Here is a 15,107-nt window from a genome sequence, read left to right on the forward strand (position 1 = left end):
AGTAACACTATCTTCGTGAGAACGATACACACTCATCACTTTATTACTTTGTGCGACTAGTGCACTTGTTACACAATACATGTTGTAATTACAACGCATCAATCGGTAGCAAACCTAGTCGGAGACAAGTTTGAAGGAGCCTCTAAACGTGCATATGAACTCTAATCTTTACTTTGATCATTCATATTATTGTAGAATATTTGATTTAACATATTATCTGTAATATCTATATCCTGATCTTGGCTTAAAATGGAATCGATCACTATTTTTTTTTTTTTTTTCGCTACCATAGGTTTAGATCGTTTCCTAACATGCAGCTGTAGTGAGTCCACGCGGCTGGAGTAGACGTGCACATAAGTAGGCACACACGGGCTAGTTACCTGTTGTTGTGCTTTCGCCGGGGGCAATGTGAATACAGTTAGGTGAGGCAAATCGTCAAATAGGTGGGGGGCCAAATTCCACAATTCAACTCTTCATCAATCAACTCCCATAACTGCACACAAAACAATCGACAGGCTCCCACAAATTCTTCAATATCTTCAAAAAAAGAAAACCCACAAACTTCACACACAAATCAAAACAATTAACAAAGTTGCAAAACAATAGCGGCAGAGGACAATCGTGTGATTGTTGTCATGTGGTTGACGACAGCGAGGCTGGGATGGCAAAACTGACTGTTGAGAGTCCCACGCAACAGTGGAGGTGTCTAAGAGTGATTGTGCTTTGAGGACGTGGCAATTCACGATCAGAAGGGTTAGGCATCGCGAAGAGAAGCAGATCGACAAGAGCTCTCAATTTCATCGAGGGTTATGGAATCAGGCCAAGAATAGGCTTGAAACAACATTGGGGAGTCCACTTCCGTGATTGTCGGTCTAACGTTTGCCCAAAAAAAAAAACAAATGAGCAAGCGGTAGCATCGACATTGTAGCAAAAACAATGCAGTAGTGTAGGGTGTTTGTCACTATAGCAAATCACCAACCAATCATCTCAGCCTTATTCAACAAGAATGTGCCAAACTTTTTTTGCAAGGCTCTACGGAACCGACAGACTTAGAGTAGCCTTGTGAAGCTTTTTATGTCAACAAATGCTCATTAGCTTATAGTGATAAGGAACCAATCCTCGCGGTTTTACGTCATACAAGGACTTTTTTCCTCGAGTATTGCTGTTAATTTTTGCAAGTGTATGAAATCGTGCAAGTAATAAAGTGTATAAATACAAATATCAAACCCAAGGGAATTACTATTAGCAATTACCAATTAAACTATCCTATTACTATTTGATCAATCCAAATTTTATCAAGGAAAACCTAAATTAAATAAAATTAACAATTGAAATTAAAAAGAGAACAATTAAAATAAACCTTAGGGTAAAACCCAGATGACTAGACCTAAGGCATACACTTCACACCAACTCTCATTCATATGTATCGATCTCTCACGCTAATTTTGTTAAGCTCTTCCTACAGGTCAAACTCCCTAAATTTCCAATAACTTTCTCTCGAACAATTATCAAATTAACCCCTAATTACTAACCCGAATTATCTCTAATCAGATTTAAGCAATTGGAGATCATTACGCTCTATGAAGTTTACCAAAACTTTACAAGTCGTGGTAACCTATCTCTAGCGTTCACTCAACCTATGGTTTTACTACCGTAGACCAACTAAGTATCATCTCTCAATCTTAATCTAGTCCATTAGTTCATTCAATTCTTGCGCTCTTAAGAATCAAAAGCATTAGGAATAATAGTAAAACTTAGGAAGAATTCTTTATAAAAATTAATAATCAAAGATCAATACATAATCAAGAGATTGGACTACATCTTAGCCTTAGGGAATAAATTTAGTTCATAATAAATATGAAAGAAACAATCATATTTATTAAAACATTCATCATGAGTTTATAAGAAAAGAACAAGGAAAACTTCTCTATATTGTGAATCAAAACTCCAGAATTTCTGTTACTTCTCTTCTCTACAGATTTTTCTCCCCTTCTTCTCACCTCAGAATCCCCTCTATTGTACTAAAAGACTTCTATTTATATCCCACAAGGGTTAGAGTTTTGTTTTTCCCTAATTCTATTTGATTTAGAACCTTTAACCCTATTCTCCTACCTAAAAATGGATAACAAGTTTGTAACTTCTGTGACTATGTCGTGGCACTGTGCTGCGCATAGTAGCTACTAGAAAAAGTGTGTCGCTGCCCTTTTCCCATATCATTCCGCTGTTCTTTAGAGATGGTGACTTTTGAACTCGATAACGATGAAATTTGGAAAAGTGGTAAACATATGAAATGTAGCCCTTTGAATCATCTTTCCAACAGTCCAATAATCATCTTAATACAAGTTCTAAAGCTCAAGATATTCTTAAAATACCGAGGCATGCTCAAGCTGGAATGTAATCTAGAATCTTCTCTTTACTTCAACTTCCATAACTTCTTCAATTCAACTCCGATTCTTGATCCGCTTGTTTCCACTAGATACTCATTCCGTTGCCAATATGATTCTTCATCCGACCATAACATTTAAGCACTAGTAGCCTGAAAAACACTCGTGATCCCGTAAAAGGCAATTATGAAAATATTAAGCAACTTTACCAAATTAAGCCTAATTTCCCACAATTAATCCCCATAAACCACTAACTAAATGTGTATTTTCAAGCTCTTATCAAGTATTCTGGTTTCACATAAAATAGTACTCCTAAATAGACAAGCCATAGAATTCCTAGTTCTACTAAGACTGAAACCTTCACGGCTTGCTATAAAAGTAGAGGCTTGTCCTCTCGATGAAGATTCATGATTCTTTTACACGCTTATTTAACCAATAGTCTAGAATCCAAGCATTCTAAATGCAAGCCTCATATAATTCCTCCACCTTTAGTTGTCCTTTTCTGTAGAATCGAGTTCTGACCCTTCTACGGTGAAGTCAGTTTGTCTTAGCCCTGAAAAACAGTAACCTTCCTTACCCTTATTTGTGCTCAATTTTCCATCACAACCTTGCTGACTTGAGCGTCGAAGTGCTTATGATAGACACCACACCGGTGTCCCCAAGTACTTCACGTTTGGTTTATGTGTCTCTTTGCATCAAGATTGCCAATGACTCAACATCCCAGTGATAATTCTAGGTAGATTTCATCGTCCTAACAGCATTAGAACCATGTCGGATGCTTGCATAATCCTGACGGATCAACGATGAGATAAGACAATTGTATACGAACAACAATCTAATATACAACACAAAGAGCAAAAAAAGATTTTTATAGTGGTTTCAGCTTTTTAGAGTGCAAAACCTACGTCCACTGTTGTATATTGAGTGTATTTGCGAACAGAGTTATAGAAAACTATCTCAAGTTCTCTCTTGAGTTCTCTCTTTATCTCTTTTCTCAGCTAATAAGAGCTTAAAAATACATGTTTAGTAGTGGTTTATTAAGATTATTTGTGGGAAAATTAGTTTAAATTGCAAAATTTGAGTTAATTATTTCATAAATATCTTTTATGAGATAGCAGGTGTGTTTTGAGTATTTTCAGATAATAAATGGTCATAAATGATATTCAAATAAAGCATAATGTTAGCAACAGAAATTGTGACGATTGGGAACAAACGGATCAAGCATCGAAGTTGAAACAAGAAAGTTATGGTGCTTTGAAAATGAGATTCGAATCCTAGAATTTCCTTGATTTGTGGAGCTATGAACCTCATAATTGGATGATTATGTTGGCATTGGAAAGCTGATTCAGAGATCTACAATTCTTGTGTTGATTACTTTATCTAATTCTGAAGATATCAGGCTCGTTGGAGGAAAAGAATGATCGTCGTCGCAACAACAATTTTTGCCACTGCAGTGATAGCACTTGGGCCTATATGGGATGTGTTAAGCCTAGTCTGAGTTTCCTTGCTTCATTTTGAATAGAATTTCTCCTAATCACACTCTTAAAACCCTAGTAATATAAATAAAGGTCTTTAGCTAGTTTTAGGAAAAGATTGGAAAGAAAGAAGATTAGCCATTCTTTAGAGATTAAGATTCTTGGAGTTTTGGTTTGTCAATTAGAGAAGTTTTTTCTATTTTCTTTCTTTTACTCATGTTTATTAATACAATGGTTGTTTTTATTGAAAGTATGAACTAAATATCTTTTCTAGGGCTAAGATGTAGCCTAATTTTATGAATATGCATTGATTTTTATTATTGTTAATTTTAAGTTGAGCATTGTTCTAAGTTTTATTATTGTACATAATGTTTTCAATTCTTATGGATCTGAGAGTTGAATGATTTTATAGGTTAGGTTGTGATCGAGAGATGAAACCTAATTAGTCTAAAGTAATAAAACCATAAATTGAGTCAATGCTAGAGATAAGTTATCGCGATCTATGAGGTTGTAGTAAATTCCATGAAACTTAATGACCTCTTAGCTTCTAAATCCACTTCAGAGATATTTTCGGTTGTTGATTAAGAGTTAATTTGGTAATTGTTCGAGAGAAAATTAACGAAATATTAGGGAATTTGACCTTTAGAATAAGCTTAATTAGGTTAGCAATAATTGTCAACGCATAAGATAAAATTGGTGTGTAATCTATGTCCTAGGTTTAGTCGTATTGATTTTCAACCAAAGTTTTGATAAAATTTTGCTACTATTTACTTTTTAATTTGCTTTAATTTTAGTACATTTTTCTTAAGGAATTTGATTAGTCAAATAGTAATAAGATATGTTAGTTTGGTACTTGGTAATAGTAGTTCTCTTGGGATCAACACTCTATATTAATCCTTTATTACTTGTGCGATTTCGTACAGTTGCAAAAATCCTGTCATCAGGCTAACTGTTCTTGTATGTGCGTATGTTTTGTTGTCCCCTCAAAAAGTACTAGGGTTGGGTTTATATAACACCCATTACAATTTTGAATTGGAAATAAATACTAAATCCTCGGAAATAGGAAAACAACTTGATCATCAATTCTAATTCTGGAGTTCATATCGCATGATATCTCCTTGCCAAAATCGGAATTATCCTTCCCCGAGTGGGAATTACCCTTTTTGGATTTACCGCATAACAATATATAAGGTTATTCTAGGAAGATCAAGGTTATGTGTTTGGAAAGGTGATTAAAGTTGGTTAAGTGTTTGGAAAGGCGGTTAAATTTGTTTAACCCCTTTGTTTTGACATTTAATTAATATTTTATTAATTGATCTAATATTAATTAAGTATTTTGCGACCAATATGATGATTATAGGTTTAGAATATATATTGTCATTAGATATTATCAGTACAGAAGAAAAATGAAAATGAAGTTTTGATAATGATGATTGATCAGCACTTTTTAACCAAGATTTGACTAACATTAACATCTATAGTACCTCATAATAAAATCTTCTAAGGTACGAAAAAGTATTGAAGGAATGTGACATTTTGGCTTCTATAAATTCGGCGGCCTCTGATACAGATAATGAAATGTGTAAATGTGATCCTTTATTTTCGGCAGGCAAAAATTTGATAATGAGATAGTTTTACTCCAAAGCAACCTGCTTTCACTGAGATGCAGATAGGCTTACATTCTATGCTTGATAATAACTAATTAATCGCTAAGCATTTAGTTTGGTTGACAAATAACTTCCAAGTTTCAACAACTTCCGCTTCAAGTCCAATACAATATCACACTCGTGAAGGAAGTTGTTCGTTTGGGTTGTTAATTTGTCACTAACAAATGACTTGAATTATTAAACTTAAACATTGGCGTTCAAACGAGATCGAGATGTGATGAAAATCGTATTCTAAGCTTACAGCTAATTGTAGTTGATACATATTCATCACATCGACTCATTTCTATATTCATCAAAAGTTGTATGCACATAGCTATCTTACTTTAAACTTCAATTAATCACTTGCCCATCAATCTATAATTGTTTCTGTTTGCTTTTGGGCAAGTGTGAAATTCTATCTATATACACATAATTATTATCTAATTTATTTATAAAAAAGAGCTTTTAGAGTTTAAAAATAGTTAATTTACTTTAGAAGTGCATGAATATTGAAATCCATAAGTATTAGAGATACTTTCTAGTACTTGTCCTTTTTATTTAGAACCAAAATATACTTCACTAATAATTAACATTAAGATATAAAAAAAAGTTTATTATTATTATTATTTATGAACTGAATGCATGGCCAAAATGAAAGTAGACAGTCATAAATAGAAAAAGACCCAACTACTATTGATTCCAATCCAGTCATATAAATAGAATTGACCTGGGTCCCCCTGATTCTCTCATTGGATCCATGACATACAGTAAAGTCCAAATACGGGGCTTGACACCAGTCCTCCCCACCTAATTTTCCGTCCAGAAACACGTATCTTGTCCTTTCGTCATAACTAATGCAACAAGAATTGTCTCACGTGTCTTTTTGTTCATATATTTTTCTAACTCTCTTCTTTTTTCTTCGAAAGTCCACATGGGTATGGAATGGTCCAAATTACCAAGCCGTCCAAGTTCCAACTTGGTGTTCTTGAACTGTTGAGCAGCCATATATACTAACTAAAACACTTCAACTTGCCACTTTTTTTTTTTTTTTTTTTTTTGGTTGCAAATTAACAATATGAATGATGTTTACTATTGCCCTCCCAAGTCAAATATTATTTCTTCTCTTTGCTTTTTTTTTATTAATGGAGCTTTAAAGTTTGATTCTTTCTAAAAGCAATATCTTATTTTAAATTCTTCATCCTTTAGGAAAAAAAAAAAAAAAAAAAAAAAGGTAAAAATGTTTGCTTAAAATGAATCTGTCTTATATTCCTACTCGAATCAAATTCGTCCCGTGTTTACATTAATTGGCAGAGTCAGATGAGAAACAATTGGCTGTGCATATAATTTTCTTTGCCATCACATGTGAACTTATCGATTTTTCATAATTTAACAACGAGACCTTAAAACGGAAGCATCCAAATAGTTGTTTACAATCACATCCAATAGTTATTTCTTCCAAGGAAACATATAAATATTTAAATTGATTGTTATTTAGGTGCTTCTGCTAGGCCACGAACTTGCTGATTTTCTACATTACCATTCAATTAACATCATTATTCTAGAAAAACGTGGGATAACTTTTTTGAAAAAAGATGTCTTCAATGCTTGTCGCGGCATGAGGGTTTTCAATTTTCTTAATATTATACGTACCTAACCAGCACTCGGCTTTCTTCTTTTTTATAGTTAAAATTTTAGAACATTGACAGCTATTCTTCTTCATTACAAAATTTCTTTCTGCTTACAGCAGCTACCACTTATATTCGATCTGGTTCTAAAGTCTGACTTCTCTTCTTCACAACTCAGACCAAACCACTAATGGCCAACCTTTGAAAATTTTCCTTTGAGTTTCTTACATTCTTAAGCCTTTACTTTTTCTAAATCTTTGTCTTCCCCTGTATCCTTTCACTTCATTTATCAGATACAGGGAAATGAACAATATCTGCAAGAGCCAAGTTGATGTTTTTCTCTTTTCCTTCTGTTTTCTTGTATGTTCGTTTGCTTATTTTTGCCATGCCGCTAACACCCTCACGAAAGGCGAGTCCTTAAAAGATGGCGATGACGCCTTGATTTCCACCAACGAAATCTTTAAACTGGGATTCTTTAGCACTGGAAATTCTAGTCTAAGATATGTTGGTATATGGTATAACAAGATTGAGTTAATTACGCCTGTATGGGTTGCAAATAGAAATACGTCAATCTCAAATGGAAACGGAACTTTAACCATTGGTGACAGTGGAAATTTGATGGTTTTAGACGGGAATAACACTCTAGTTTGGTCTTCTAATGCTTCGATAGAGTCAAACAACACAGCTGCAATACTTGGAAATGACGGAAATCTTATTCTGTCAAGCAGTGAAAACATTGGTAATATGGGTAAGGCCTATTGGACGAGTTTTGATAATCCAACGGATTCGTATCTACCAGGCATGAGACTTAAATTTAATCCTAGAAATGGAGAGAAACGTGTTTTCATTTCATGGAAATCGGCTTCTGATCCTTCAACGGGAAACTACTCAATGGGAGTTGATCCTCAAGGTGCAGCTCAAGGTGCGCCACAGATAGTGATGTGGGAGCAATTGAAAAGGCGGTGGAGAAGTGGGCAATGGGATGACAGAATATTTACAGGGGTTCCCTTCATGGCTGCTTCAACAAATTTCATTTATGGTTTCAAGCTATCATCTCCTGAACCGGATGGAAGCATGTACTTTTCATATAACCAAATGAATTCGTCTGATTTGTTGAGGTTCCGTCTTACCTGGGATGGATTCGAAGAGCAGCTAAAGTGGGATGAGGGTAACAAGAACTGGACTGAGATACAGGTAGAGCCGCTAAACGATTGCGAGCTTTACAATTTTTGTGGGAATTTTGGGTTTTGCAAGGTAAATAGTTCTCCCAAATGCAGTTGTATGGAAGGCTTTGTAGCGAGGGATGGGGAGCAATGGAATATGGGAAATTGGTCAGGTGGATGTGTTAGGAGGAATGAGTTGCAGTGCCGGAGGATTACTAGTGAAGCAGGGCAAAGTGGTGGAGCAGATGGTTTTAAAAAATTTAAGGGCATGAAGTTGCCTGATTTTGACAACGTAGAATCTGCAGGGAATTCCGAAACTTGCAAGGACAAATGTTTCCAGAATTGTTCATGTAATGCTTATGCGGATGTTGATGGAATTGGGTGCATGATATGGGTTGGGGATTTGATTGATGTTCAGAATTTCGACGACGGTGGAAATACACTACACATCCGACTTGCACATTCTGAATTTGGTAAACTTTTCATCTCTGTATAAGTTTGTTATTGTTAGTCTCTACTTTTATTTTCCATGGAAATCCCTTTAGTTTTAATTTAAGTATTTGTTTCTGTTTAGGCATAATATGATGAAAAACCTTGGCTATCCAACTTTAATCGTAGAGATCTAGTTTTGTGTGCTAATAATGAAATGAGTCAGTGATGTGATCATCTGATTCCTTTTAGTTTCATCATTTAAAAAATAGGTGGCAGTAGCAGATTATCCAATGCTGCAATAATATCAATTGCTGTGGTTGGATCATTCTTCTTGGCTTTATCTTTATGGCTTTTGTGGAAATTCAGGGGAAAACTGAAAGGTAAGATTATTATTTTCCACTGTCATTGCGCGACTAAAAGGTTCTTGGCTAATTATCTCTAAACTGTTTTTCTTTTTTTTCCAATTCTTCTCTTTTATTTCAATGTAGTTATGCACAAAGTCTCATCATTATCATGTTGCAAGAGCAAGAGGGACGATATGCCAGTCATGGATGCGAGCAGGAATGAAGAATTCTCAACAGATCTTTCAGGACCGGCTGACATTCTTATGGATGTAACTCAAGTAAACGGTGCTGATTTACCAATGTTCAATTTTAATACCATAGCAATCGCTACAAATAACTTTTCAGATGAAAACAAACTTGGGCAGGGAGGATTTGGTCCTGTCTACCAGGTAAATTTCTATCTTGAGCATGTTGTTAAATGCTTATATAGTTGGTGAGCTGAAATGTACTAAAGATAAATTTGTATTTCTTTTTTCACCAGGGAAAGCTTCCCGAGGAACAAGAAATAGCGGTGAAGAGGCTTTCAAGAAAATCTGTCCAAGGCTTAGAGGAGTTTAAAAATGAGGTTATACTAATTGCCAAATTGCAACACAGAAATCTAGTTAGACTGCTGGGGTGCTGCATTCAAGGGGAAGAAATGATGCTAGTTTATGAGTATATGCCAAACAAAAGCTTGGATTTCTTTCTATTCGGTATGTACCTAAAGTTGAATATATTAGTCTTTATAGATATTCATTACGCATCTGTATTCATGTTTGTTTTCTTGATCAACATCATGTCAGACACAGAGAAGCAAGCCCTGCTAAACTGGAAAAAACGATTTGCAATTATTGAAGGAATTGCGCGAGGGCTCCTCTATCTCCATCGGGATTCAAGACTTAGAATAATTCATCGAGATCTAAAGGCAAGTAACATTTTGTTGGACGAAGAAATGAACCCAAAGATTTCAGACTTTGGCATGGCTCGTATGTTTGGGGGCAATCAACATGAAGCCAATACAATCCGAGTTGTTGGCACATAGTAAGTATATAGCATGTTTGCACATTTAATATTGATTTTCAACCATACCAGTAACTTGATTAATCTGAATTTCACAATTTGTCTTAACAATGCAGTGGCTATATGTCCCCTGAATATGCAATGGAAGGCCTATTTTCAGTAAAGTCGGATGTATATAGCTTTGGGGTGTTATTACTAGAGATCATTTCTGGCAAGAGGAACAATAGCTTCCGTTCATCCGAATTCTCTAACCTTATTGGATATGTAAGTAGATTGAATTTGTTTTCTAGTTATACTTAATATGTAGAAGTTGAGTGACAAAAAAAAATTGGAATAATTTCAGGCATGGACACTTTGGAATGAAGGTAGAGCAATGGAACTAGTGGATCGGAGCATTCGGGATTCATGTTCTGAAAGTCAGGTGTTGAGATGCATTCATGTAGGGATGTTATGTGTGCAAGATTCTACAATGTACAGGCCGGATATGGCAAATGTGGTGCTGATGCTTGAGAGTCAAACTCCAACACTTCAAACGCCTAGACAACCAACCTTTACATCTATGAGGAACTCTGTGGATGTTGATTTTTCTTTGGAAGCTCACGATACCGTATCCTCCAATGATTTGACTGTTACTATGGTAGCTGGGAGATAGAAACTCTCATGAAAATATATATTATTTTCATTATATATACATAGATATAGATATAGGCACACACACAAGCTGTTTTATTCATTAATTAGTTTCCAGGTTGTATAGATTTTTGGTTTTTTATACTTGTGGGTTGGTCTCTTAATTTGTATTTTTGGCATTCAATATTCAAATACATATAGGAGTGTTTTTTCGTTAACATTGGTGTTATTAGATGGATGTTTCATCATCAGAAAGAAAAGGGACATGGGCATCTATTTGAGTTTCAGATACAGGGGATGCATGGATGGTGCAGGAAAACGATCAATATTAATCAGATCAAATTGTATTAATTTTGAAATTGAATCTCTCAAATTGCAACCCTATTCGATTCTATTTATTCAATTCCTGATCATTTTGTGGATACAAATACAATCAGGAAATGTATTATGTGTATAATGAATCGAATATTGTATCGTCTTCGAAAAATAGAATTTGGAGCACATTTTTTTAACTAATATTAACAAACAACATAATGCAACTTGCGATTAAATTATTGATTTGTTAGTTGCGACAACTAATTTTGGCTCAACACGATATTTATATTTAGAATAAGTATCTATCCACTGTAATATAATATTCAGGTAGGCGGATGAGTTTTACCTAGAGACAAAAAGATTAATATTAAACATCTAAAATTTTAAGTAACAAACAGGAAATCTATTATATAATAAGCTAACATCAATTAATTGATTTCCTTGATTGAATTAGATGGTTTCAGGCCCTTTGTCATTTGTAATGCTTCGTATACTCAGATTTATAATTGCTTTAAGGGAGTGTTTGATTCTCCAAATGAATGGTTCAGACAGAAAAAGGATCGGAATTTAAAAATATTTGTTTCAGCTCTTGATAATGTTGCCAAGTTAGCATGCACTGTCTTGTTTATTTAATTTTTATATAATTATAAAGGAAAGTGAGTTCAATCTCCATCAATGATTACTAAGTTTTTCATTTTTTATTTTTCGGAAAAAAGAGTGACATACTATTAAATCAAATTAAAGCCTTATCATGTGCAATTTGTGTCTGCTTAATTTGTTCTTTCTGTGCAAGGGTAGGGGCCATGCACGTTGTCCCCACCAGTCCAATTAACACTCATTATACTTTTAAAATTTATGCATAAGAGAGAAAATTATATCTTTTTTTTTTTTTTGGTTCTATCAAATCTATGTTTTGAAATGAAAATAAGTGAACTTCTTCAATTGATTTTCTAGATTAAAAAATTACTTTAATAATTCATTAATATTCCTAAAATAAGGGCTGACATATGCTGATATCATCAATCACCAATCAGAATCTAAGAAAGCATTCTACCATCTAGAGCATGACATGTCTCCAAAGGCAAAAAGAATATAGCTGTCACAGACCCAAACCAACTCAAGAATTTGTGTCTGAGTAAATTTGGCTCACACACTTGTCTAAGTCCCATTTACTTTAAGGATATTCTTTGAGTTCTCAACGAATGGGAAGACGAGAGATCTACACGACACCAGGCCACTTGTAAAAGTATAATCATTACCTTAAGCTAAACGGATATAAATAGGCAGCTCCCCCTTCATAACATAGAGGTTAGACATTCACGCATTCAAAAAAGAAAATAGCAAAGAGACTAGAAAGAGACTGGTTTGACATTCTCTAAGAACACTTAGAACACCAAACACGTGTAACCCTAGATCGCAACTCGTAACCTCTTGTAAGCTTTTCTAGTAATCAGAAAGTAATCTTTATATAAACGGACACAATGAATATAAGATTCGCTTTAAGCATCTGAACCATTATAAAAATCATCTTGTCAACTTTACATTTACGTCTTTGCATGCTATTGTACTCACAGTGCCTCACCCATTCGCTATAATTAGCTCACATGTGACTTCTTAGCACTTTATATATGCGAAGTCGTTAGTGTCAAAATCAAGCATCAACAGTTTGGCGCTGGAAGGAGGGGCAGATTTCACATAAGTTCATTATCCAGTAAACTGAACTGACCCGTCAATTCCTTTTTCAAAGATCAACCACAAATTATCATAACTCATGGTTTCGAAACTAAGTGTCCTAGCACGAACAACAACAATAAAGAAATTCCCCGCAACTAGGATGAAACTCCTCCTGAAGGAGTTCTGACTCCCCAAACCATAGTAGGGAGCATTCTTTCGACCTTCCAAACGGATCATGCCCTAATTCGTTATTTGGGAAAAGTGGACAACACTCTCCAAACGATGAACCAGCGATTGGAACGTTTGGACAAAGTAGTATTGCCAAATTCAAACAAGGCAATACCACCCCAAGGACGTTTGTAGGTCATGCAAAAGTGTGGAAACAAGCATATCCTCATGTCACGCACACTACAGTGCAAAAGGGTAAATGTGTCACCGACCAAGGGCAAAAAGGCCAAAAGGGCGTTCGAATACTGCCCATAAGCAAAGAGATAAAACTCTTGTTTAGCAACTTGGCAATACTTAACGTCAGGAACAATCCCACGACACATCGCACAAACACGCCCATGAAAGTGTTACGCATGGAGATTCCCACCACCATCAGCACGATGGTTCCGATCATCGCCGAGAGGAAAATACCCACAATCAGCGCATTGGCTCCGATCATCATAGAGATAGGGAAAACTCCCCCAACCACTTATTGCCTTCATAGGGTTTCAACCCACAAGTGTCAAGGCGTGCTAAAGGCTCTAGCCAAATCATGGGAAACACTGATCTGCAGTCTTTCATCAACCACAATCACAAGGCACGCATCCAGATTGCGGAAATTGATCCCCCAAGAGCTCCACTTCCTCAACTTGAGGATTTACAACAAGCTTTGGATTAGATTCAAGCTTAACAAAATGAGCAAGGAGTGATCATTGAGGCATCTCCCTTTTCTCATAAGGTTCTAACGGCACCTCTCTTGCCAAGATTCAGAATGTCAGATATGAAGGCATTTGACGAGAACGTTGATCCTTAAGATCACCTCTATGAGTTTAACGACCTCATAGAGCTGTACCAAGTCTCAAACTTGGCAAAATGTTGCTACTTGGTAGTGACTCTAACTGCCCATGCAAAACGTTAGTTCAGATCGCTTCTACTAGGGTCTATCAACACATGGCAGTAGATGAGCTCATTATTCCTAAGACACTTCTAAGCGAACAAGTAGTTCTCGATGCTGCTCAGCTGTTTGAGCAACATACAGCAAGAGAAGAACAAGTCTCTCAAGTCTTACATTGACAGATTCCATAAGGAACTGAATAAGTTGACTAATACACCCAAAGATTCAGTTTGAACTCTAATCATAGCAAAAGTTCGCCCACAAATCGATTTGTGGAATAAGCTGCAATCAGAGGACAAAATCTCCCTTACTCACTTCTACAACCTCGTAGAGAAATATCTATGCATTGAAAACTCAGTGGCAGCCCTAAATCACCACGACCCCAAGGCTTCGACTAGCGCTCCTAGTCAAAGGGATGAATCCAAATAGGGGGAGGGGGAGGGGGAGGGGGAAGGGGAGAGGGAGGGGGGGGGGGGGGGGATAGAGGAAATGATCGCAAATGGGCAAATGACGATCAGAGAAAGCGAAAAAAACAAAATTTTGAGCCCAAGAAGGCTTATGCCCCACTATCTTGTTGTGACAACTTCACTCCATTGAACACATCGATCTCAAACATCCTGGATGTATCAAAAGAAGTCAGCTTGCTCGCAAATCTGGAGCCCATGAAGGCACCCCTATCAAAGAGGAGCGAAAAAAATATTGTCGCTCCCACAGGGACATAAGACATCATACCAATGAATATCGTGCTCTCAAGCAAGCAATTGAAGATCTCATTCAGAAAGGTTACTTCAAAGAGTATGTTGACAATCCAATTCCCTTGAGGGAAAAAGATCGTGATGATGAGGAAAGAAGTAAAGGTCGCAAGGGTCTCTACTTAGTTTGGACCATCATTGGGGGACCTCATATCGCAGGGGCCTCTTGGCATGCACAAGGTCAGTATGCCCGAGAAGCCTGATATGAGCCCTACAACGTCTTCAATTTAGAGCAGCAACCTCACAAACATCGCTAAGAAGAAGAAATAGCCTTCTTTGAGAAAGACGCGAGGCAAGTGCATCACCCTCACACTGATGCATTAGTCATCGCAATTGAGATAGAAAGGTGTGAAATCCACAGAATGTTGGTGGACAATGGAAGCACCATGAATATCCTATTTCAGACGACCTTTGAGGAGATGAAGCTTGAAGATACATACCTGAAGCCTATAGCCACTCCTCTTTATGGTTTTACCGAGGACTATCTAACTCCCCGAGGAATGATAACTCTTTGAGTGTGTTTGGTTCAGAGAATGTTGCATTGCTAGGAATGTTATATTAATGGA

General features: G+C 36.1%; 1 protein-coding gene across 2 annotated transcripts; it reads left to right on the plus strand.

Moving 5' to 3' along the window:
* The first annotated feature begins 7,234 nt into the window (after positions 1–7,234).
* On the plus strand, positions 7,235–11,184 carry LOC116122996 (G-type lectin S-receptor-like serine/threonine-protein kinase B120). Of its 2 annotated transcripts, XM_031408796.1 has the most exons (8): positions 7,235–8,766; positions 8,995–9,105; positions 9,214–9,458; positions 9,551–9,761; positions 9,852–10,089; positions 10,185–10,332; positions 10,412–10,675; positions 10,932–11,184. In XM_031408796.1, exons 1-8 carry the CDS (start codon positions 7,434–7,436, stop codon positions 10,977–10,979), a joined length of 2,598 nt encoding a protein of 865 aa, XP_031264656.1. In that variant the 5' UTR covers positions 7,235–7,433; the 3' UTR covers positions 10,980–11,184. The 2 variants fall into 2 exon arrangements, with proteins under 2 accessions (XP_031264656.1, XP_031264657.1); XM_031408797.1 differs by lacking the exon at positions 10,932–11,184 and having other exon boundaries at positions 10,412–10,916.
* Positions 11,185–15,107: the final 3,923 nt, after the last annotated feature.

This window comes from Pistacia vera, unplaced genomic scaffold (genome assembly GCF_008641045.1).
Source record: "Pistacia vera cultivar Batoury unplaced genomic scaffold, PisVer_v2 Contig1395, whole genome shotgun sequence".
In the NCBI taxonomy this organism is placed as follows: Eukaryota; Viridiplantae; Streptophyta; class Magnoliopsida; order Sapindales; family Anacardiaceae; genus Pistacia; species Pistacia vera.